At 57.3% G+C, this 24,643-nt stretch overlaps 1 protein-coding gene across 1 annotated transcript; it reads left to right on the top strand.

The window, feature by feature from the left end:
* Window positions 1–24,643, top strand: RIPK4 (receptor interacting serine/threonine kinase 4). The gene is made up of 8 exons (XM_036243082.1): window positions 1–190; window positions 9,156–9,447; window positions 13,896–14,044; window positions 15,782–15,831; window positions 18,016–18,174; window positions 18,947–19,050; window positions 20,450–20,711; window positions 22,258–24,643. Exons 1-8 carry the CDS (start codon window positions 9–11, stop codon window positions 23,415–23,417), a joined length of 2,358 nt encoding a protein of 785 aa, XP_036098975.1. The 5' UTR covers window positions 1–8; the 3' UTR covers window positions 23,418–24,643.

Here is a 24,643-nt window from a genome sequence, read left to right on the forward strand (position 1 = left end):
GGCGAGCGATGGAGGGCGACAGCGGGAGCCCGTGGGCCCTGGGGCTGCTGCGCACCTTCGACGCGGGCGAGTTCGCGGGATGGGAGAAGGTCGGCTCGGGTGGCTTCGGGCAGGTGTACAAGGTGCGCCATGTCCACTGGAAGACGTGGCTCGCCATCAAGTGCTCTCCAAGCCTGCACGTCGACAACAGGTCAGCGGCCCAGGCGGGGGCGCCGCGGCGCCGGGGCGGGCGACTGGGCCAGGCTGGGGTCGGGGCGCTGGAGTTCTGGAGGTCCCCTTCCCTCCACCTGCGTCGCCCCCGAGCAGCCTGGCAGGGAAAAGCAAGCGCCGGCGAGGCGGTGAAGCGCCCAGCGGTGTCCGCGCCGCTTGCCCGGCCGCAGCAGGCGGGTTTGGGAGCTCCCGGTCTAATTACGCACGCCGGGCCCCCCAGCCGCGGCTCCCAGGAGCGGCTTCGGGGGGCCGCATTTGCCTGCGACGTTGTAAAGTGCCCAGTGGTGCAACCTGGTGAAACCCCCGGTCTTTAGGGTCGCGAGCTCGCCCTGCGCCTGCGACCCGCGTCCCTCGGAGGCGCGTCCGGCCCTCCCGAGCCCACCTGGGCGCTGCGGTCTTCGCTCGGCTTAGCAAAATTGCCGTGTGGGCATCTGGGCTTTGTGAGTGAGTTAGACTCCGTTTGACTCACTTAGTAATTTACGTTGGAGCACAAATTGGTGTAAGACGGTAATTATTTCGGTCGGAAGCACCGGCTTGACTGAGCCGGGCTTCCTCCGCGCCCCGGCACTTGGCGTCGGCGCTGGGGCCTGGCGGTGCGGCCGCCCCAGTCCCATTCGCTGGGTGCACTGTGGTACGCTTGGTCTGGAGCGTGGGGTGGGAGCAGGGTCGTGAGAAGCAGCTCCTTGGTTTGTTTTTCACTGTTTGCGTTCGCATTTTAATAATTTATACGCACTCTTCAATTTAGTACATTTAAATAAATTACTTATTCGTGGGTGAAGTTTGCATTCTATGTGGAAGTTGGGTTTGTATTGTGTTTGGAGATCCCCCTTATACAGTAAGCCCTCGACACACGCAGACTCAGAAAACAGCTCCTTTTAAACCCCACCTAGCCTTTGCTGGCTCAGAGACCCGGTTTCTGATCCTCCGCTTACTGAGCGATGGGGCCTCTTTCACCTTAGGATGGTGGTGATGTCCAAGGTGACTGTGTCACCAGGACTAAGGGACAGAGACAGACTGCGGTGTGTGCTTCCACAGCAAGTAGTAGCGAGTAAGCCCGGGAAGAAGGGACCCGGGGCGCTCGCGGACTTTGTGTTTTCGTCCTGGTCTAGGGGGTCATACAGTAGATTGGAGGCTTTTGCTGTAAGCCTCAAACCCAGTGTTTCCTGGAAACTTCAGCAGAATGGTGTCAGGTGTCATAGAAATATCGAATGGAGGCTGAGGGGCTTGTGAAGCTGTGCAAGCTTCCCCCCTTCACTGTGCCGCAGGTCCTGGGAACTGCTCCGACCAGGAGGGGCGCTCTGGGTATTTTGATGAAATGCAAACCACTTAGAGTACCTGCCAGTGGTGAGATCCCGAAAGACAAGACCCTCCCTCTCCCTCCGGGTGTTTGTACCCTCTTGGGCACATTTCATGGAGCTTTTTGGTCAAGTGAGTTTCATTCGCCAGAGAAGCTTTTACCACCAGTTTCTTGACTTGGAAGAACAAAGTAAACAAGCTGGTTCCAAGGCGGAGGCGTCAGCCTGCATCCTAGAATCTGTTATTTCCAGCGACTAGGCCCTTGTTTCTTGGGTGGCCCTGCTGGAGGTAGGGTTTCTCCACTTGAGGCGGGTCACTTAGGATCTTGCATAGCCTGGTTGAGAAGTGTTTTGTCCTTTAACTGGAATCCTTTCCTGCCCTGCCCTCACCAGGCAGGTGGTGGCACGTACTGGGTGGCTAGGTCGAGGTCAGCATCGCTCAGCCGGAAACCATTCACCTTGTGCACTCTGCCGGCCGCAGTGAGCAGGCTGGAGTTCTGCCTTTGCCGCAGAAGTTGATTTCTCCGACTGAGGCGGTGGTCAAACCCCTGCTCTTGGCCAAGAAAATGCCTCTGGCTGAACTGACTGGCTTCAGCGTGAGCTTCTCATTAGGATTGGTGTCACTCAGCCACAGTGCAGGGGGAGCTGGCTACAGTGCAGTCTTGCAGGGTTGCAGCTAGACTTTGAAAGTTTTTTTTAAATATATTTTTACTGATTTTTTTTAAGAGAGAGGGGAAGGGAGAGAGAGAAACATCAACGTGTGAGAGAGAAACATTGATTGGCTGCCTCCTGCATGTGCCCTGACCAGGAATCAAACCAGGAACTCTTAGTTCTTGGGACGATGCTCAATTCACTGAGCCACACCTGCGGGGCTTGAAATAGATTTTGTTATGATTGGCAGGTTGGCCTTCATTGCTCTTTTGATGAGATACCTCCCATCCCCCTCCCGCTATTTGCAAGCTGTTCTTTGGAGTGGGACATAAGATTTTCTGGGGTTCTTGGGTGCAGCCCGCTGGGCTACGTCTTATTCACCTGTTAGAAGGGCAGCACCTGTAACCCCTGCCATGGAAGCCTGGGTACTCCTCAGGAGCTTCCGAGGAATAATCGGAAACTATCCCCCATACATGGAGGGCAAGGAGGGACCGAAGGAAAAAGGCCGACCACCCCAGATGGGGAAGGGGCAGCGTACTAAACAAGAGAACTTGCAGCTTGTCTTGGGTGACCTCAGACAGGTAGTTTTCTGCACCAGCCCACCAAGTCTTCAGTTTAGGGAGAGGCCCTTACTGGAGTCAGTCACGTACCCTGGCCTTCCTGGTGACCTTCGCCGACACTGGGCCTCTTCTTCCCCAGGGCGGTTGGAGCCCCTTTGCCCCTCCACTTGTTACATCAGGATCCACCACAGGTACGGGTGTGGGCCAGGCTAATCTTCCTTGGCTGCTTGTACCTTCAGGCAGGCTGGCGTCTTCTGGCCTCCTGCCGCTGCCCTGCCCACAGCCTTTATGCCACCCTGAGCCACAGCACCACCCTGGGGTCCTCAGAGCAGCAGGCTGCCTCCACCATGTGAGCCTGTACTGTATTCCGGGAAGGGGGGGCTGCCCAGCCCCAGACACTCCCCTCCAGGGCCCCAGGGAGGCGGCCAGTGGTGCCTTGTTGATCTGGGTTTCCTGCTCCCGAGCATCTTTCGGGGGTTTTGGGGGCCTGGGTGGAGCCTGGGAATGGGGGTGTTACCACTAGTCCAGAACTGGGGAATCCAGGGCCCCTTCCTCCAGCCGCAGCCCTCAGGCTAAGAGGAAGCCCTGAGTAACTGAGCCCCGGCTGGGCACCGGGCCCAGCAGCTAATGCTCTATCAGCACCGGCTCGTCCAGACGAGCCCGAGCAACCCCCGGGTCTGTAAGTACAGGGCTGACAATCCGACAAGCCCATTTCTTGTCAGTTTTAAAACTAGCAGTGTGGGAACCCTGGCCGGCTCTCTGGGAACATAATTGGGTTGATGTGAGGCTAGAAGGCTGTGCTGGGCTAAGGAATGATTACACCATTGTCCTGTTGCCTCTTCCCGAACGCGGCTCCAGGTCTCCCCCTCTGCGGGGCGCCTTGTTACCAAGCACCTTTCACCCCCGTCCTGCCCCTCTTCCCAGAGTCTCCACTGCTGCTCAGCCTGGTGGGACCCAGGGCCACCCCTTCCCCTTTGCCAGAAAGGGGGGAAGCCTTTGGAAGGCCTTTGGCCTTTGGAATTCCGGACTGAGCCTGGAGGCCTCTCCAGCCAGTGTCTCAAAAACATCCACCTGACAGGCTGCTTTTCTCCCCACCTGCGCCCTCCCTGCGATCGGTGGTGGTCGGGCGTGTTTCGACTAGCCCTACTGAGAAAAATGGAATTGATGCAAGTGCTCTTGAGAAAGGATCTTTAAGAGATCCTAAGAGGCTCAACTTGTCCTATTGATACCCAGAGAGTTTCCTTGCAGGACAGGAGGCTGGCGGGGCCTTGTCCGCTCCTGCTGGGAAATGGACATTACCTCCTCCCCGACCAGTGGAGGACATGCTTTGAAATGATTACAGGAGAGAAATACGACGCCAGTTCTACCAAATTGTCCCCGATTGTGGCTACACTGTTAGCACGGCTCAGTTTTTAGGGTGTTCTAATTGAGACTGATGTCAGTGGATTCGGGTGTCTTGGAACTTCACTCCCAACAGGGAGGAATGGAATTTGGTGATTGTGTGACTGTGACCAAGGCTTGGCACCCTGAAGGTCGGGACACTCCTCAGCCCCCACCCAGCACTGGGACTCTGGGACTCTTTGAGAATCTCGCCAGGTCCTAAAATAGTAGTAGTGATCATGATAATAGTCATCATAGTAATAGAGCTACAGTTCCTTTTGTGTTGTCAACATAAACCAGAAACACTGCTTTGAGGAAAAGTGTTTAAAAAAAATAATTGCCATCGACAGAGAACAGTTGGTTTCTTTCTGTTCATTTGAGGGTCACTTTTCCCTAGTGGCTCCCCGCCCCAGAGGGCCCATTTCAGGCTCATTGAATTGCAAATGTCACCTAGACATTCGATCCGGAAGAGCTGTGGCTTTTCTATGCTGGTGGTGGCTGGCCCTTGGGCTCCCCAGCTGGGGGGTGCGTGGGGGTGCACCTGCCCCCCTCCCCTTGCAATGTGTCCCAGGGGGGTACCCCAGGAGCAACTGAAGAAAGACGAGAGCAAGGGGGTCACTGGGATTTCAGTTTGGTAGTTACTGAAATATAAACAGGGTGACCTTCTTTTGGTGCCGACTCTAGGGGACGCCGGCCAACCCCACTCCCAGGCCTGTGCAACATGGCTGGCCTCTGAGTCCCCTTGAACTTCCTGCTGGGCGGTCCCAGGACCCCCCTCCTCGCCCCAGGGACCTGAGACTTGGACACAGGGTCCTCTGCTGTAAGGCATTTCTTGTTGAGCTGTCATGAAGAAGGTGACCTGTCCCTGGAAACAAGGACTTACTTTCCGGGAGAGCTGGTTTTCCTTGACAAGTGTCCTGTGACATTTGTGCATTGATTCCAAAGAGGGCACAGGCTCTCTTAGAACTTTCTAGCTCTGATTAGCTTTCTGGACCAAACCATCGGCAGTGGCTCTTTTCATTTTATTTATTTATTTTCTTTATTGATTTTAGACAGAAGGGAAGGGAGAGGGAGAGAGAGAGACAGAAACATCGATGAGAGAGAACATTGATTGGCTGCCTCCTGCATGCCCCCCACTGGGGATCGGGTCCACAACCTGGGCATGTGCCCTGACTGGGACTCGAACCGGCGACCTCTTGGTGCGTGGGTAAACGCTAAACCACTGAGCCACACCGGCCGGGCCAGAACTGGTTCTTTTTTTTTTTTTTCTTCTTTTTTTTTTATCCTCACCTGAGGATATTTTTCCATTTTTTGTACAGATAGAGTGGGAGGGAGAGAGAGGAAGGGAGAGAGAGAGAGAAACATCGACAGGAAGGGACACGAGTGGCTGCCACCCGCACGACCAACCAGGGCCGGGGACAAACTGCAACCGAAGTACGTGCCCTTAGCGGGAACTGAACCCGGGTCTCTCCGGACCGCAGGCCGACGCTCTAACCGCTGAGCCAAACTGGCCAGGGCTAGAACTGGTTCTTAACAGAACAGGAAACAGTAGCAGTGATGCTGACCCCGGTGGCACACCTGGGAGTCAGAGTTGTCAGCAGCGGTGCTAGTGTCCTGGAGATAACAAACCAGGCCTTCCTGGGAGGAGAGAGGAGACGGCCCAGGGGTGTCGTTTTCTCTCTCTCTTAAGTGACCGGCTTTGTTTTGAATGATGCTTGACCTTCGCACCAGCCCTTTCTTCTTTCAGATGTTTTGGCACAGGGTTAGGGGTTGGTGCCGGTGCCATCCCCAAGCCTGGCTCAGTGCTGAAGCTTTGAGGAGGGGCTGGCCCGCCTGGGCCAGGCAGGGAACCTGCGGAGGCCCCTCCGAAGGTGGGGAGCAACCTCAGCCCTGCGCAGGGACACAGGGTGCTAAGAAAACAAGTCAGGCTGAACTCCGTTTTGTTTTATAGTGATGTCATGATTCACTCCTGATTCTTGTTTCTCTTGTTTCTAAGGCCAGTGGGATTATTTGTTCCTGATGTGTTAAAAACCAAACTCTTGACCACTCCCCTTGCCCCCTCCCCCCTTGGCTGCTGTTTCCATAAATGGCGCCCCGGGAGGTCAGGGTGGTCCTTGCTGCCTCTCCTCCAGGTCCAGTCACCTAGTCCTGATGGTTCGCCCCCAGCCTGGGACTCCTGCCTGTCCGGGCCTCTCTGTGAGTGAGTTCCTCACGAGCCCTTGCCACCCTTTCCCCGCTGTTAGGGGCTCCCTTTGTGAAATCTCTCCGGGTCCCCACACCCCTTCCCTCACATTTTCAGCTATGCTTCTTGATTTGGTGCAGTTTTCCGTCTTCTCCCCTAGAAGGTGAGCCCGGTGGAGGCATGGAAGGGTTCTCTTCGTCATCAATTCTAATACATAGAGGGTGCTCAGTAATTACTTGTCAATAAGTGGATTTTTTTTGTTGTTGTTAACCTTCACCTGAGGGATTTTTTTCCATTGATTTTAGAGGGAGGGAGTAAGGGAGTGAGAGAGAGAGAGACACCAGTGTGTGAGAGACACATTGTTCAGTTGCCTCCTACACACATCTTGACCAGGGATCGAACCCGCAACCCACATACGTGACCTTGACTGGGAATTGAACCCACAACCATTCCATGCAAGGGCTGACACTAACCACTGAGAACACCGGCTAGGGCAAGAAGTAAATATTAATTAGATATGGGTTAAAATTCAAGTGAGTGCTGGGAGTATTTCAGTGGGTGATTTCAGACTAGTGGTTTATTTTAGGTTTGGCTGAAATGCATTGACTTGGTCTGAACCAGGGCTTCTCAGACTGGGCACTGTTGGCACTTGTGTCTTGGGGCCTGTCCTGCGCATTGTAGGATGTTGAGTAACATCCCTGGCCTCCACCCACTGATGCCAGTAGCAGCCCCCATTTGTGACAACCAGATGTCTCCAAACAGTGCCCAGTGTTCCCTGAGGGTGAAGCTGCCCCTAGGTGAGAGTCACTAATCTGTACACGGGGATCCTTCCCCAGACTCCCACCATGCAGCCCCTTGGCCTGTGCTCACACGTGCTCAGCTCCCAGCTAGTGGGACAGGTGGGTGGGCAGAGGGCCTGATATCCTGGCCGAGCCTAGAGAGCCGAGTGCAGGCTGAGCTTGGCTGCTGCAACCTTTGGTAAAGGTGTAATCCTGGCCCCTCCTTGCCGACCGCCTCCCCCAGAGCAGTGTTTTCCTAACTGTCACGGAAGCCTGGGAGCATGTTGTGGTCTCAAAGAGGAGGTAGATCAATAAGAAATGAACTCGCTTTGTTGGTCCCATGTTGGATTCTCCAGCGGGATTCTGTAGTAGGCGAGAGTGTGGGAGCAGGTGCAGGAGGGCGGGCAGGTGCATCGGAGCTCGGGAAGACCCTGTGGTGGCAACTGGCCTGTTTTGGGTTATGGGCAAAGCTGTTCGTACTGGACTCTGCATTCTGGGGGTGGGGTCCCTGAGGCGGCCCAGCCTTTGTATTCCTCTGCAGGCGCTGAGCTGCTCAGTTCCCAGCTCCACGTGGCATGTCTGGGCTTGAGGTCTGGGCTTTTTCCTTAGGAGCTAATGGGAAGGCAGTTGCCCCAGCACCCTCTCAGAGCCCATTCTCCAGGAGTGGGGCCTGAGAACCTGCATTTCAGCCAGCTTCCTGAGTGCTTTGTACCATGCATGTGGTCAAGCCCTGTCCTCATGGGATTCCGCCTTTTTCCCTGAGTGCACCCTGAGACTTGGACCTAAAATGCTAATAGTGGCCGAGGCACTGGATCTAGTCTGTACGTCCACGGGCTGCCCCGGGAAGTGGCCTCAGACCAGGCCTTGCGCTTTCTCCAAGGGCTAGAGAGGAAGTGTCCGGGCTGTGTCGGCTTAGGGTTGGTGTTGCAGCTGCCTTGTTCTCCGCCTGAACACAAGCGCCGCCTGCGTGGGCACGGATGGGTGAGACGGCCTCCAGTCAGCCTTTGTTTACAGAGGACGCAGGCTGTGCACAGCGGGTTGGCAGATTCTCCAAAGGTTCACGGTAGAACTACCACCTGACCCCACAATTCACTTCTAGGTGGGTATCCAAAGGCAAAGCAGGCACTCGGGCGGACCACACGCTCCTGGCAGTGCCAGTCACAATAGCCAAAAGGTGGGAGCACCCCAGGTGCCCATCAGCAGGTGGCTGGATAAACACGGTGAGCTGTGTTCATACGGTGGAGTATTACGCAGTCGTGAAAAGAGTGACGTTTTGGTATGTGCCACAACGTGGATGGACCTCCGTGGAAAGCATGATCAGTGAAGCAGGCCAGTTACTGAAAGATAAATACTAGATGATTCCACTTCTGTGAGGTCCCTAGGGTACGGACCTCAGAGAGACAGAAAGTAGAGAAGGGGTTGGGGGGGGGCATGTTGAAAGGGTCACTGTTGAATGGGTACAGAGTTTCTTTTGGGGATAATGAAAAAGTTTTGTGTGTCTGATAGTGGTGATAGTTGTCCAACATTGTTACTATATGTAATGCCTTTGAATTGTATACTTATGAATGGTTAAAATGATACATAGTGTGTTATATATATTTTACTATAAATTTTTAAAAAAATGGTTTACAAAAAGTGGTACTCCAGTAGCATTTTCTGCATTAGAGGAATGTACCATTAATTCAAGTGTGGGCTGGACTCAGGAATAATTGGGCCAACTTAAGTGTTCACCTTAAAGAAGGTGAGTTAGGTTCTTTATATGGATACTTTGTTGCAACTTCTAGTAGAACTTAAACCTCTCTTCCCGCATCCCAACAGAAGAGAGTCTCGGCATCCACTCCTTACTCACGCCCCCAGCGCGTGTGGGCTCCGTGCTGCCTGTGGATTTTCAGATAATAATTAGGTGCGGTTGAATAGCTGTGGGCCTGAAGGTTTGGACAGCCCAGATTTTAATTATGCGACATTAAAGTGAGCTTACATGTGTGTGTGTGTTTTAGTCATTTTCTCAGCTCTGTGGACCTGGTTATGTCTTGGCCGTGGAGCTGTGTTAGTGGCCAGGAGACCAGTGCATGCTCCTCATGTCTTTGACCTTTTTCAGGGAGCGCATGGAGCTTCTGGAAGAAGCCAAGAAGATGGAGATGGCCAAGTTCCGATACATCCTGCCTGTGTACGGCATTTGCCGAGATCCTGTCGGCCTGGTCATGGAGTTCATGGAGACAGGCTCTCTGGAGAAGCTGCTAGCCTCTGAGCCGTTGCCGTGGGATCTGCGCTTCCGCATCATCCACGAGACGGCCGTGGGCATGAACTTCCTGCACTGCATGTCCCCGCCGCTGCTGCACCTGGACCTCAAGCCCGCAAACATTCTGCTGGACGCCCACTACCACGTCAAGGTAGGAGCCTCCGCGCGGGCCGGGGCGGCGGGGCACCGCGGCAGGTGGGAGGGGGGACGAGGGCGCGGTTCTCGTGGACAAAAACTTGAGCAGAGAGACAGGAATTCTCCGTCTTGTCCCGGTTGGTGTGAACACCAAAACGAGTGGCCAGAAAGTGGACTCTGAACACAGGTCACACCCCCAAACCCTGGAAACATGGCTCTAAATTCTTCATACCCTGGACAAAGATTGTGGGTTTGCAGATTCTGGTCACAGTGGAAGTCCTAGGAAATAGAGTGAAGGTCAGGCTGGGGGTCAGCTGTCTCCGTGGGAGACAGTGGTTTCGGGCTGTCCCCCTCGGTGGGTGCAGGGGCTGGGGCGGAGGGACGTGGGTGCTCTGACATGGACACAGTGGACACAGTGGCCATAGCAAGGGGCTCTGATGGGACTCATTCTGTTCTAATAACTTGAGGCCTGTGAGGGCTGCTCTTTTTATTGTTTCTGGTAAGTTTATAAAACAGAAAAGTATGAGGAATAATAAAACTAAACACCAGGCGCCAGCCACCTGGAATTGGCAGTTAGGAATGCTGTCAGGTTTGTGTTTCTGTGACTGTGTCTCTCTGGCTGGCCTTCGTGTGATGGTTGTTCTGTGGCCCGTGCCACAGGGGGCGCATGCCACGGCTTCCCCCCTTGTAGTGATGCTCGTGTGCTTGGGGGGCCCTTTCCCTTCGTCCTGTGCGTGAACAAGAAGGATTCAATCCGAGAACGTTGGCCTGAGTCCTGTCTGGTCTGCGATGGGGACAGCGAAGGGACCCTCTGCGCTGTGACCCGCTGTCCTGCTACACTTGCAGACCCTCCCTGTTGGCCTGAGGAGCAGGGGCCTGAGCCTAGTCCAGCCCTGGCCCCGGCTCCCTCTGGGCCCCCGTTTTCTCACCCGTGACAGGTCAGTGGCACAAGGGTGGCCTGCACAGGGCCACTCCCTGGGCCCCATCTTTGAAGCAGGCATCTCCCTCCGGCCGAGCCAGCCCGAGGCTGTGGGGAAATCCTATTTTCACTTACACAGTAATTACAAGTTGTCCCTTAAGTAGGTGTCGCTGAGCAGCAAGGTTTTAGCTGACGATGAAAGCGGTGTCTTGTCCTGTCTCCTTGGGTTGTGGTGCTGCCTGCACCCCACGGGCCTTTGCTCGTGAACTTGACCACATAGGAGAAGGGAAGGGAGTGACAGGTCCCCGCTGTGTGCCTGAGGCCCCGCCTGCGGGATCTGCCCGCGTCTTCAAGTGGGGGACACAGTGGACGGTGGCTTCCAGCTGCTGCTGAGCTGAGGCTCAGAGGGCTTACATCATGGGCCAGGGTCACCCAGCTTGTGTTCCCTTGGCGTGGGAGTGGGTCCTCACATAGTGGCAGGCTTTTCTGTTGTCAGGAGTGGGGTGCAGGCAGAAGAGCCTTTAGGTGGAGGAATTAGCCTAAGAAAAATGGAGAAATTCTGGGTTTGGGGTGGCGAGCGGGAGGAGTACTGGGACTAGGGTGGAGGGTCGGGAAGGCCGTTCCCTGCGGCCGGAAGGACTGCTGGACACAAGGCTGCTGGGCACGCGCTTCGCCCAGGGAGACGGCTGGTGGTTGGGCCCCGGGACGCAACGGGCGTGTCTGCAGCCAGGGGCCCGATCGGCCTGCCGGGGCTTTCGCATCAACCCGTTCCCTTTCCACTGTCCTAACAGGTGGTGTGGAATGTGTGGGGCGTGTGTGCGCCCCTGGAGGACCACAGTGACCTCTTCTCTCTAAGTGTCCCGCGTGGGAGCACTGTGCCCTGGCGGGTGGGGTAATACCTCTCTGTTGTTGTGAGGGGTCAGTGACAGCAAAGTGTCTGGCCCTGCAAGTGCTTGGTGAGGGTTGGTGTCCTGGGTGTTGGTGTTTCTGTGACCAGTAGATAGTCACCTTCTCACGTCTGGGAGGGTCCCCAGGCTGGGTCCACAGCAGGTGCTTAATACTTGCTCAGTAAGGGGCCCAGGGCTATTGTCTGACTGGCTGACACTGTGACCTTGCTTTCCCTGGACGTCATTTCTGCCCCGGCTCTTAGGGGCCTCCGGTGGCCTTTCCTGCCCCGGCCTGTATGCCGGTTTAATGGGTGGGTGACGATTCCTGAACGAATCCAGTGGGGCCTTGTTAAGGACCCTAGGCCGGCGGAGCGGGGGCGGGGCCGAGCCTGCGTGGATCCATCTCCGTGACAGGAAGCGAGGTGATGCTGCTGCTCCCAGGCCCAGGGCACCCCGAAAGGCCCGAATGGCAGCTTTTCTGTGACTCCCTCTTAATCAGGCGAGTTAGTCACCTCGCACAGCCCCGACAAACAGAAATGTATTTACATAAGCACGTCTTTCAGCCTCAGGAATGGCTGACAGGGTGTGGGAAGGCAGCGGGGCCTCGTTCGAGGTTGCCACTGACTGATCGGCCAGTTGGACACTTTCAGTTCAGTGTTTATTGGCAGCAGTGACCCTTTATCCTGGAATAAGATAAGCTGTCAGGCTGCCTCCTTCCCTGGCGCATCGAGACCCCCTCTTCCCTGGACAGGGTGATTCGACGGCAGGGCCGCCTGCTCTGCAGAGTGTATTGAAGACAGTCTTAAGTTACTCCTTGACAGTAATGCTAAATATGCTAAATAATATTAAAGTGCTAATTTTAACGTATTAGCAGTGGACCCATTTTAAGCTGGAGATGAAATAACTTAGTTTCAAATCCCAGGCTTACTTCTGGCCCCGCTGGCCCGGGCGAGACGCTATTCTGGGAGATTCTGAGGGGCCTGGTCTCCTTGGTCTGCCGTGGCCGTTCTATCAGCCCAGTCCGGCAGGCGGCCCTGGTCCCACCGGCGAGGAAGCGGGGCCAGGCCAGGCAGGTTCTGAAGGTCGGTGGGAAGGGTGGGCTAAGTCGCAGGTGGAGGGTCGGCAGCCATCAGAAAATTCTGATTTCTGAGTTTGCATTTTGATGTCAGAGCTTTTTGCACAGAATCTATGCTTCTTTTCTTCCATCAAGTACATTTGGAAGCAGAATGACTGTGCTTGAAAAAATGGCAGAAATGAAGAGAAAAGGCTGCCCGTGGTGGGCGGGGGGGCAGTGGGTGCCAAGATGCCCGCATGGCTATGAGCTGCTTTATGGATCTGCAGGGTCGGGGTGATGGGTTCATTCCGGAGAACTAGCACCTTCCTTTCCAGAGTGGGGCGTTTCTGTGGGGCGTTTCTTGGCCAGGGAACAGACAGCTGCCAGGGCCCAGAAATGCCAAGCCGGCTTCCCTGGTGGACCCGTGCCTGATGGGGCACGGCCTGGCCGCAGGAATGGAGGGCCTGGTCCACTCTTGCTGGCTTTCTTCCCATCACCTCCCTACAGATGTGGTTAGAGGTCCCCTGACGGATCAAGTCACCAGTCATAACTTCCCTGCCTTCAGCGCTGATGACGCCAGGCCATCGGCTCGCCTGCGACTGGCACAGCTAGTTCAGAATTCAGCCCCGGCTCAGCCCTGGCTCCTGTCATTCCCCAGCGGTGTTTGAGCAGGAGCCTGGGGTTGATTAGGAGGCTTCGACGACTCCATAAGCCTTGAAGAATATAAAGGGGCTGTTTCCACATGGAGTCTGAGCCCCTTAGTGCTCGTGCCCGTGGCCTAGTACCATGCACAGTGCTCCAGCGGCTTCCAAGGAGGTGGGGGTCTGGAGGGGCAGCTGGTGATCCCCCGAGAGTCTGACTTCACTCCCCCCATTTTGGCATCTGTGAGCTGTCAGGACACCTTTGCCCAAAGGAGACAAAGAGGTGGAGGTGCGGGGCCTGAGAGGCTGGGACCAGCAGCTCCTCCCGGCTGGCAGACCCCAGGCAGAGATGTGCGTGAGCCCTTGATTTGGGTGCCATGTGTTTGGTGGGGGAGCCAGCAAACAGCTGTCCATCACAGAAATTCCAGGTGGAGGATGAGGTTTGTGGCGTGTGTTTTGCTCACTTTAAAGGGCTTCTGAGGGTGCACTTCCCTTTAAAGAACTTGCTGCCACTTGCCCGTCTGCCCAGCTGGCATGGTTGCACAACCGGATTGCTTAGCACTGGGCCTGGCCAGCCGCGCTTCCACAGGTCGTCTGAAAACCCGGAAACTCTGAGCATTGCCTTTTCCCCTTGTGCCAGCACGCTGTCGGCCGCAGTGGCCGACTTGCTGCCCAGCACGGGCAGGTGCTGATTAGTCTGCAGCGCTCTCCCAGTGAATTCCTCCCTTAATGCCTAATCTCTCCCCGTCCATCGAATTCTTGATGGCTGCAGACCTGGTTCTTTCTAAGCCGCTGTGGCTGCCCCCCCACCCCAGGGAGCACAGGTCATGGCCCCGAGGGCACCTGTGCCCACACTGCGGTGTCAGGGGCCTGCGCCATCGGACCTGGCCGGGAGAGACATGGCGGCCCAGGGCGGCACGGTGCCAGGAAGCGTGCTGAGCCGTCTCTGGCCCTCTCTTCCAGATTTCCGACTTTGGGCTGGCCAAGTGCAACGGGCTGTCGCACTCACACGACCTCAGCATGGACGGGCTGTTCGGCACCATCGCCTATCTCCCTCCGGAGCGCATCCGCGAGAAGAGCCGGCTGTTCGACACCAAGCACGACGTGTACAGGTGTGTACGGGCGTGCAGCCCCCGGGCCGCGTCCGGCTCTGTGCCCAGCTCTGTGCCCAGTCCTCCAGGAGGCTCCTTGCTGCCGTCAGATGTGAGGTTCAGCCCCCATGGAAGGGTGTGGGGTTTTTAGCTGGTGGGTACAGGAGACAGCTGTCTCCTGGGACGTTGCTGGCCAGGGGTGGAGGACGTGAATGGCCGGTGCCCTGAGGGCCAGTTATGGGACAGTTCGACAGCGAGGAGCCCTAGAGAATGTGGGTTGTATAGCTTGTCTCTGAACGAACCCACACTTTTAGGGGCCTGTGACGTCTGGCTCTCCAGAACCCCGCCCCCTGGCCCAGCCGCTTGCACGTCCTGGTGGCACTCACCTTTTGTTTCTCTCTTTTTCCTCCCCTGATGTCACTTACGTTGGACAGAGGAGCTCAGACAGCCACAGGCTGTGCAGAAGCCAGCGTCTGCGGGCTTCATTCAGAGAGCACACGCTAATTACTCACACTCTGGGGCACACCAGTGTATTTTTTGCCAGTCTGACACACCAAAAGAAAAGGTTTCATTTTGATTCATTCACACCGGAGCGCTGTCGTGTGTTGGCTGTTGTCATTGTTTATTTGACAGTCCGAGGGGAAGGAGGCCAGCGCCCCTGGCCGGTCAGGTACCGCACATGGTGAAGATTCTTCACCGGTCGGAAGTCGCTGCCCTAGAGGACAGCCCCGGGTCGACCAGGCCTTCCTTTCCAAACATGGCAAAGCCGTCTCGGGGAAGAAAACAGGGAGGGAGGGTGCGAGCAGGCACACAAGCCCCGCGCTGTGGTTCTGGTGTTACTCACGGTGACTGGGACCCGGAGCCCCGAGCGCTGGGGCTCTGCCCTCTGTCGCCGCTGCGGCCCGGGGTCCTGGCAGACGGGTTCGGCAGTAACCACAGTGCGCGTGCTGAGCGGGCTTTGAGCCGGAGGCTGCTGGCCAGTGGCACTTGGGGTTCTAGTCCCAGCTTGCAGAGTTTGGGGGGAAGATTATTTGGTTTAGAGTGGGGAGTTTGGATGTTTGAACTCACAGATTTCAACGATGATTCAGCGGAGAATTCCTGGGCCTCTGTAAACAGCCACTACCAAGAGGCTGTAGGGTGGGGCTCAGTGTTGGGCCTCCTCTGTTTGTTTTCTAATTTATCAGATGGAGCTATTTTTTGGTGTACCCAGGGTAATTATATATATTATGTATACAGGGTAGAGCAAAAACAGGTTGTTCGTATAGAACGTAATACAGTAATTAATAAAAAATACAAGAATAAACTTTTCGTACTCACAAGGGTAACCCTACTTTTCCATGCCCTTATATAATTTCCACCAGCCAAAGAGGGCTCAGGGCAGCTCGGCTGGGTTGCCAGCAGGTTTTCCACACCAGGCCGGGCACTGTGGTCAGCACGGGACACCTGGTGTTTGCAGGAGGACGGTGGTGAATTCGGCCGACACGGGTCCTTCTGCCCATGAGCTGATGCTGGCCCTGCTTTGGAGGACACCCTGAGGTGCTGTAGCTTACAACTCTGTTGGCAGGGTTCTGCCCACTGCTCAGCATCTCCCCGGTCAGCGTGTTTGCCTGTTTAAAACAAAGTCCTGGGACCTGTCTTAGGGTCAGCTCTCTTTTGAAGACCAGAGGGGCGGTCCTGACGCGTGTTGCTTTGTGTGCGAGCTTCTGCTCTGGCAGAGGGACTGGCCCCCAGACACTGACCTGCCCGCTTTCCCCGCAGCTTCGCCATCGTGATCTGGGGCGTGCTGACGCAGAAGAAGCCGTTTGCAGGTGAGCGGGCTCCTCTTCGGCGGCGGGGCCTCTGCCCTCCTGGGGCAGGGCAGGCACGCGTCGTGGTTCTCGGCTTCAGGGCTGCCTGTGGCCCACACTCCCACGGTAGGGCCGTCCCGAGAGAGCAGGGCTACTCTGTCCTGGCCACCTCTTTGCAGGTGGTCCTGTATGCCAACGCTCAGGTGTGACTCGTACAGGAGCAGGCACAGGTCCGAGGGGCTCTGAGCGGGGGTCTTAGGTACCAGCTCATTCTTTTGTGTGTGTGTGATGTAATACACAAACAGAAAATGGATCATTTTAACCATTTAAAGTGTGCAGTTCAGTGGCATTAAGTACATCCACAATGTTATACAGTCACTGCCACTATCTAGTTCCAGAACATTCTCATCCCTGTGCCCATGACGTCATCACCCCCACCGCCAGCCCCCAACAGCGGCTAATCCACTTTCTGTCTCTGTGGGTTTGCTTGTTGTGGTTATTTCCAGCTAGTTCTTTTCCTTTTTTAAATTTTCTTCTTTTTAATTGTGATAAAATACACTAGCATGAAATCGACCACCTCCACCATCTTTGAGCGTACGGTGTGGTTGTGTAAAGGACACTCACAGTGCTGGGCAGCCAGCGCCGCGACCACTGAGTGGATTTGACACAGACGGGCACCCCGGGTCACCAGCACCGCTCCAGACCTGGTGTGCTCCTCCCCCCTTGCGCCAGCCGCCGCTCTGATTCCCGTCCTCAGACTTTAGTGCCTTGGCTTGGTACTGAGACTTACTGTGAAAGTCAAGTACATTTTTGTCTTATTGGAGAGTTTTATTTTCCCTGTCGGCATGTCTGGGCCACTCATAATAGTGTGGCCTGAGCAGAAATACCTAAAAATGCAGGTCACAGTCAACCTGTGGCCCCGGGTCATGGAGCCTTTGCTGGTCAAGACGCAGATGAGGCCATTGTAGGGTTGTGTCCATGTTGTCTTTCCGCCCGTCGTCCGGTCTCCTCATCTTGCTCTGGAGGTCCGTGGTCTGGCTTACTTTAGGGTGGCAGCGTGCCAGCCCGACATGAAATTATCGGACGACGGGGCACCCAAGGCCAGGTGCCTGTTATTGACAGGCGAGGCCCACGTGCTCCTTGGTGCGGTAGATAGGGGAGTTCAAGGTGCAGCAGCGAAGGCGTCTCGCGGACTTTTCCCATCTGCGCAGCAGACTGTCCGCCAGGTGTTTCGTTTACTTTCGTTGTAGTCAGAAACCGCTGTTGGGTTTGTGGAAGTCTGAGTTCTCATGGAAATAATGTGTAGATACCTAAGACAGTTATTGCACAAGATTTAACGGGAAAGTGGAACAAAACATCAGAGCAGGATCCTGGCAGCTGTCGGGGACTTTGAGCCAATTTTCCACACCTGCTCATGTGCCCGGACTCTCCAGGCTCCCCTGAGCTCCTGTGGGCGTGTTGGGAACGGAAGGGCGGGGAGGCCTGCTGGGAACAAGATGCTCGGAGTCCAGCTTGGTGGACGGGGTGGTTTTAGGCTGAGCAGAGAAAAAGTCTTGCCCACTGAGGGTCACATGGGGCCCCTTAGTCTGTGACCAAGATGATGATGGAGATATGATGATGAGGTGTGTTTCTGAAGGATGCTGGAAAGGATCCAGCGTTATGAATTTGGGGGAAAAGACCCCTGTTTGCACACCCTAGACCCAAGCACTGCAGAGGCCAGCGTGGGGTCTGCACTTCGGGACAGAACCGGAGTTCAGGAAGACTTTCTGTCATCTCAGGAGGTCTGGGCGCACCTGGGGCTGGACGGCGCAGCTCCAGGATGCACACGTGTTGCCTCCCTTTGGTGGGCTCGGCCACTTTGGAACATGTCTTGTCAGATACTCTTCTCCTTTGAACTGGGTTTTCCTTTGAGTTGCCTGCCCAGAAGATTTGCTCTGTGATACAGACGAGGGTTCCGTCTGGGAGCTGCTGGGTTGCTTGTAAAACCTGGCAGGCAGAGGACGGACTTGCCCTGTGAACACAGGGCAACGGAAGCTCTGCTTTGAGAGGGAGTCAGGTGGTCTCCGGGCCACGGCGTGAGGAGGTGCAGGGGCTCGCCCACGCGTGTTCCTCTGCGCTTCCCCACAGCCGCGGGTTCTCCCGGAGGTAAGGGAGCCGGCCTCGGCCACCTCCTCGCTGCCTGACCCGTGTGCCTTTCCCTTGCAGATGAGAAGAACATCCTGCACATCATGGTGAAGGTGGTGAAGGGCCACCGCCCAGAGCTGCCGCCCGTCTGCAGAGCCCGGCCGCGTGCCTGCAGCAACCTCCTGCGCCTCATGCAGAGATGCTGGCACGGGGACCCCCGCGAGCGGCCCACCTTCCAAGGTGAGCGTCCCGAGTCGGCTCCCAGTGCAGTGCCCCCGAGTGCTGCTCAGCCGGTCCGCTGGGGTTCCGGGAGAGAGATGACCGGACGGGGTGGGGGCGCAGGCCCGGAGGGGGACTCCTGTGCAGACAGTGCACCAGGCAGGCCCTGCAGGAACACCTGGCCTCGGCACCTCGGCACCTCGGCAAGCAGGGCGGGACGGGCGGCTGGGAGTTGTAGGTCAGCTCTGGCCGTCCACCCGGTGCAGCCCGGGGTGGGCTTGCTTCCCAGGGAGCCTGTCCCTGGTGTTTCAGGTTCACATACCACGATGCATCCTTTAGAGACTGCTGTGGCCGCCAGCTGGGGGCTTTCTTTGCCTTTTTCTTGGGGTCTTGTCCCCATGGAACGGATGTGTCATTGGGTTAGGAAGCAGTCCTGATGGAATTAAAACTGACCATCGCGTTTAAAACAAAGGGGTCACATGAATGAGGGGGGCCTCACGTGCCAGGTGCTGGCAGGTTGCACCCCACTCCCCTCCCCTCAAAGGCTTCTTTGGGAAACTGGAACAGCATGACTCCTACGCGAGTCTGGTGAGACCTGCACAGGGTCGCTGGCAGGAGGCCCAGCTTTGGCCTGTGCAGAGGCCCCGGGGTTGGCCTGTGAGCTCAGCCGGGGCCGGCAGCGTGGAAATCACAGTGCCAGCCGAGTCCTTGGGGTGTAGGTGCTTCGGGGTGTCGCAGTGTATGCAGAGGTCATGTCCAAGTGACATGCCCTTTCTTGTTTTCTCCCCTAAAGAAATCACTTCTGAAACCGAGGACCTGTGCGATAAACCTGACGATGAGGTGAAAGAGACAACTCAAGACCTAGATGTAAAAGACCCTCCGGAGCCCAAGACTGAGGTATGGGGACCCCCAGATGTCCTGTGTGCTGCGTTGGGGACGAGTTTTCCAGCCCACGGCCTCATTTCTGCAAACCCCCTGCCAGCCTGGGCCCCTCGTCCCCTCATCTTGAGGCTCGGCCTGGCCTCGGCGCCCCATCCCATATCAGTCGGTCACAGCAGCCCTGTGCCCAGTGACAGGGCAGGTCCCTCGGCAGTCCTGGTGGCCCTAGATTTATTTTCTGCCTGACTGTGCCCCATCCGCCACCTGTCTGGTTACGAATGAACACCGCTCCCCCTGCGTGTAGGCCCTGCGTGACTTTAAAATGCCACAGCCTCCAGGTGGATGCTCTTTGAACCACCCTGTCCAGCCCTGTTGGCCGGGGGGTGGGGGTGGGGGCCTGGGCTCTGGGTGTCTGCCTGTCTTTGCAGTCCTGGCTTGGGGATCTTCTCATACGCGATTTGTTTAGTGAGTGCCATGTGGGCAGTGTGAGCTGTGATATGACACTCCCAGCGCCAAGGCTCACGTGGCAATAAGACTTGTCAAGGAAAGTCTGATAAGGAGTCTTCTGGTGTGTTATCTGGTGCTGGGCAGTCCACCCCAGGTTGTTGGCATAAGGCCGGGACAGAAGTGAACATGTAGGGTGTGTATTTTCACTGTCTGAACAGCATGTGTGTGAGGTCGGGGAGCAAAGGTGTCCCGGGGAGGCAACCAGGCCCCCCGATAAGGAAGAGAAGAGCACCCAATGAGTGGGGTGACTACACTGAGCCACCAAATCAGAGCAAATCAGCAGTTCCTCAGAAGAGGGAGGACTTGGGGTCAAGCGGGTGTGACAGGAGAGTCCCGAGTTGCCCTCAGACTCTGATTACTCACCTCCGTGGCTGTTAGGTGAGGCCCTCTGAAGGGTGGGTCGCAGGGTTGTCCCGTCGCTAGGCCTCGCCCTGCCCCTGTCCACCTGCACCGCCCCGAGCTGGGCTCGTACAACTCCAGCGAGAGGTCACAGGTCGTAGGCAGTGTGGGGAGCGCTGGGGGGGCCGCGGCCCCAGTCACCCCGGCCCCAGTCACCCCGGCCCCACCTCTGTCCTTTGTTTCTCACCAGCGCTGACCCGATAGGTGGACGCGGCCCGGCCCTCAGTTTCACACTCTTGCAGCGAGGTCACGGTCCGCCTTGGCCCGCAGAACACCGTGTGCCAGACCCCCGCGCCGCCAGGGTCCAGGCAGCCTGGAGCCCCACTTTCCGTTCCAATCGAGTCAGTCTGTCCTTACAAGGTCTCTCTGCCCAGCAGACCCGCGTGGTGTCACTGGGCTCCAAGGGGCCCTGCGTGTGAGCAGGAGTTAAATTCCCTGCGCGTCCCCTCCCTTCCTCTGCCTTCCCGACCGTGTGGCACGAGCCTCACTGCCCCCCTCTGCTCGCCTGCAGGCGCCCGTGTCCACGCCTCTCAAGCGAGCCTCGGCCCCGGCCTTCGATAAGGACTACAGCCTTTCTGAGCTGCTATCGCAGCTGGACTCGGGCATCTCCCAGACCCTCGAGGGCCCCGACGAGCTCAGCCGCAGCTCCTCCGAATCCAAGCTTCCATCGGCGAACAGCGGCAAGCGGCTGTCGGGGGTGTCCTCGGTCGATTCTGCCTTCTCCTCCAGGGGGTCCTTGTCCCTGTCCTTCGAGCGGGAGCCTTCCACGGGCGGTGAGTGGCGGCCGGGTGCCCTGGGAAAGGACGAGCGAATTACGGGGCTGGCGGCGGGCCGGGAGTGGCGATGGAGGAGCCGCTGAAACGAATCCGGCGCCCCGGTTCTTGACGCGACAGTCATTTGTTTCTCCATCTCGTCACGAATTGGTCCAGGGAGTCAGTGGCATGGTTGGTTCACGGAGCCCAAATGCCGAGGTGCATGCTGGCCCAGCTGGTGGCACCTGCTCTTACTGGGTCACACACCTGGCTGTGCAGGGTGGTCTCGCCTGTGCCCCTGCCGGTGCAGGGCCGACCTCGGGTTTTCAGGTTAAAAACCCTAAGTTGTATCCAGTGAGACCAGCAGATGAATTGAACTCCACACCTTGGCTCTCTCTCTCTCTCATGGGGGCCAGCCCCACCCCCCTTCTTAGTGCTAGGTAGACACCCCATACTTTCTTATTTCTGGCCTCCCCGTTCCCTATGGCCATGCATTTTAATGGGCAAGTTATCCTTGGAGGTTGTAACACCTTTTCTGCAGGGGGGCCCTTCTCAGCTCATCTTTGGATATTAATTTTGTTGGGTTTTTTGTTTGAGAATGTTTCTCCCTGCCCCTCCCTGGTGCTGGTCCGTGGGTGTGGGGCTGGTCTGTCGCTCCTAACTGCACCCTAAGGTGTGGCAGCCCCCGAAAAGACAGCGTGGAGGTTCAGGCTCGGGGCTCCAGCCCAGGGGTGGGGGGTGCCAGAGGGCCGAGGAGTTTGCTTTTCCTGGCGGGTCAGGGAATTCCTCCTGGAAGGGAGGCGTTTTCCTGGATGCTGTGGGCCTCCGGGGATTTTAAAGTGGAGTATTTGGGCCAAAAGAGGGTACTTTGGGCTGAGAAAACACCTTGCAAAGACACAGGTGGGCAAGGCCCGGCTGGACGGCCGGGTAAGCAGTGGGGGTAGGTTGAAAAGGAAAGAAACACAGTCCAGGCTGGCTGCTGGCTGATTCTGGTCTCTTACCTCCCCCTACCCCCACCCCGTGAGGCCCCAGAGCATGTTTCTTGTGAGAGAGTCTAGTTGCATGTGAGTCAGAACCACACGGTGCGGAGGACGTCTGTGCTGAGCAGCGGTCCTCCTGAGATGGGAGGCTCAGACCCCTAAGGGTTATTGTAGGGACTAGAGACGGGGCCCCAGTTGGAGGCGGGTCTGGGAGCAGCCCCGCAGGCCCTCCCTGGGACCAGAGCTGTGAACTTTCAGGAGGACTGGGGGCTCCTGCCGGGTCTGTGCCCACCTCCCTTCCTCCCCCTCTCCCTCCCTCCATGTTAGCAACCCTTGCCATCTCTGACCACCAGCAGGGGCCCGAGTTTCACATCCTTCATCTAGTCCCGGCCCTACAGGGTGGCCAGAGTGCTTTGTATTTTGCAAATCTACAAGAGCCCCTCGGCTCCGGCCAGGGTCTGCCCACTTGATTTCAAATTAAACCAGCAGGGACAGCACGACACGTAGGCAGCTCCAGGAGGCGTGGGGAGGAGCGGGCCACACCAGGACACCAGCCTCGCCTGACCCTCGCATCTGCTCCCCCACAGATCTCGGCACGACCGACGTGCAGAAGAAGAAGCTCGCGGATGCCATCGTGAACGGGGACACCAGCCGGCTGATGAAGATCCTGCAGCCGCAGGACGTGGACCTGGTCCTGGACGGCGGGGCCAGCCTGCTGCACCTGGCGGTGGAGGCCGGGCAGGAGGAGTGCGTCAAGTGGCTTCTCCTCAACAACGCCAACCCCAACCTGACCAACAGGAAGGGCTCCACCCCGCTCCACCTGGCCGTGGAGAAGAGGGTGCGGGGTGTGGTGGAGCTCCTGCTGGCCCGGAAGATCAGCGTCAACGCCACCGACGAGGACCAGTGGACGGCCCTCCACTTCGCGGCCCAGAACGGGGACGAGGGCAGCACGCGGCTGCTGCTGGAGAAGAACGCCTCCATCAACGAGGTGGACTGCGAGGGCCGCACGCCCATGCACGTGGCCTGCCAGCACGGGCAGGAGAGCGTGGTGCGCACCCTGCTGCGCCGCGGCGTCGATGTGGGCCTGCAGGGCAAGGACGCCTGGCTGCCGCTGCACTACGCCGCCTGGCAGGGCCACCTGCCGATCGTCAAGCTGCTGGCCAAGCAGCCGGGGGTGAGCGTGAATGCCCAGACGCTGGACGGACGGACGCCCCTGCACCTGGCCGCCCAGCGAGGGCACTACCGCGTGGCCCGCATCCTCATCGACCTGCATTCCGATGTCAACGTCTGCAGCCTGCTCGAGCAGACGCCCTTGCACGTTGCCGCGGAGACGGGGCACACAAGCACTACCAGGCTGCTCCTGCATCGGGGTGCCGACAGGGAGGCGGTGACCTCCGAGGGCTGCACTGCCCTGCACCTGGCTGCCCGGAACGGGCACCTGGCGACCGTGAAGCTGCTGGTGGAGGAGAAAGCCAACGTGCTGGCGCGGGGGCCCCGGAACCAGACGGCGCTGCACCTGGCTGCCGCCGGTGGGCACTCCGAGGTGGTGGAGGAGTTGGTCAGTGCGGACGTGCTCAACCTGTCTGATGAACAGGGGCTCAGCGCGCTGCACCTGGCCGCCCGGGGCAGACACGCCAAGACGGTGGAGACGCTGCTCAAGCACGGGGCCCACGTCAACCTGCAGAGCCTCAAGTTCCAGGGCAGCCACAGCCCCGCCGCCACGCTGCTCCGGCGAAGCAAGACCTAGTTTGCTGTCCTCGGAGACCGGGGCCTTGTGCAGGGTCCCATTGTTGTGTTCCGAGGGGCGCACAGAATGATGCTGTGCTGGTCAGCAACCCTCACCTTGCTGATGGCCTGGTGGCACTTGACCGTGAACAGGCCATCAAGAGGCTGCTGACTCTTGATTCGTGCCGGAAGTCTGCGTGGGCGGGGTGCCCTCCAAATGAAGGTGGTTAGAAGGTGCTGACATCCACTCATCGATGTGCCTGGTGTCGGACGATGGGTTGAAATCATTTCGTTGTACTCCTGCTCCTGAGGTCGGTTCCTCGGGGACAGTCACGGGCACGCTGTCATCCACGCTGTCCTGCGTGCAGTCCCCGGAGCGCCCGCCTGGGGACACGGGTGGAGGAGCTGTCTTCCTTCCCCATTGCAGCGGCAGACGCAGCAGAACGTTGTGTGGAATTCTCGTTTGTGGAACGTTGTTGCTAGATGAACATAGTATCAACTGTTGCTTTAACCTCGTAAAAAAACTTTCATGTCATTGGATAGGCTAGTCCGTGAGCAACCTGTATAAAGTAACACGGTTGGGTTTTAGAAGCACAGCAACCTTCCCAGCTCTGACACAGATCTGTTCTCAGCCAGCCCTGGTGGGGACCACACACCTCCCAGAGTGCTCCTTGCTCCTTCATTTCTTCTTACGTAAAACGTGCTTTGAACTCTGGAGCCAAATGTAAGTCATGTAAAAATTCACTCGTAACCTCAGTTTTGGACTCAGAGCAGTATTACCCAGTGAGACGAACCCCCCGAATTGTCGGTTTCTTTCCCACTCTGGGGTTTGGTAAGGTGGTCGTCTGTGCGGAGTGCTGCTGTTGGGGTCCCAGAGGGGCTTTCTGACCCGCTTCACACACCTCTGAGCTGTGCAGCCCCCGAGGCAGCTCCAGAGACCCCCGAACATCTGGCTGTAAAGATGTGGTCGTCTAGCCCTCTTGGTCGCCGCTACGCGTGTGCCACGGGGCCCCACCCCCAGTACTGGTGTTAGAGAGGGAGTTGCTGCAGGAGGTCCTGCTTGCAAACGTGCCTGTGGTGTACGATACAGAGATTGACGCTGACATACCGTGTATGTTAACGTGAATCTGCGGGCTGGATACTTCTTTTCCGTGATAGGAACTGTCCAGGCTGTGTAGAACTGGCTATGTTTTAATATGCCTCGTGCGTGTACGGTACTGTGATGTGCTACTGTCCTGCGGAGCGTGT

This window comes from Molossus molossus, unplaced genomic scaffold (assembly GCF_014108415.1).
Source record: "Molossus molossus isolate mMolMol1 unplaced genomic scaffold, mMolMol1.p scaffold_m16_p_5, whole genome shotgun sequence".
Lineage (NCBI taxonomy): Eukaryota > Metazoa > Chordata > Mammalia > Chiroptera > Molossidae > Molossus > Molossus molossus.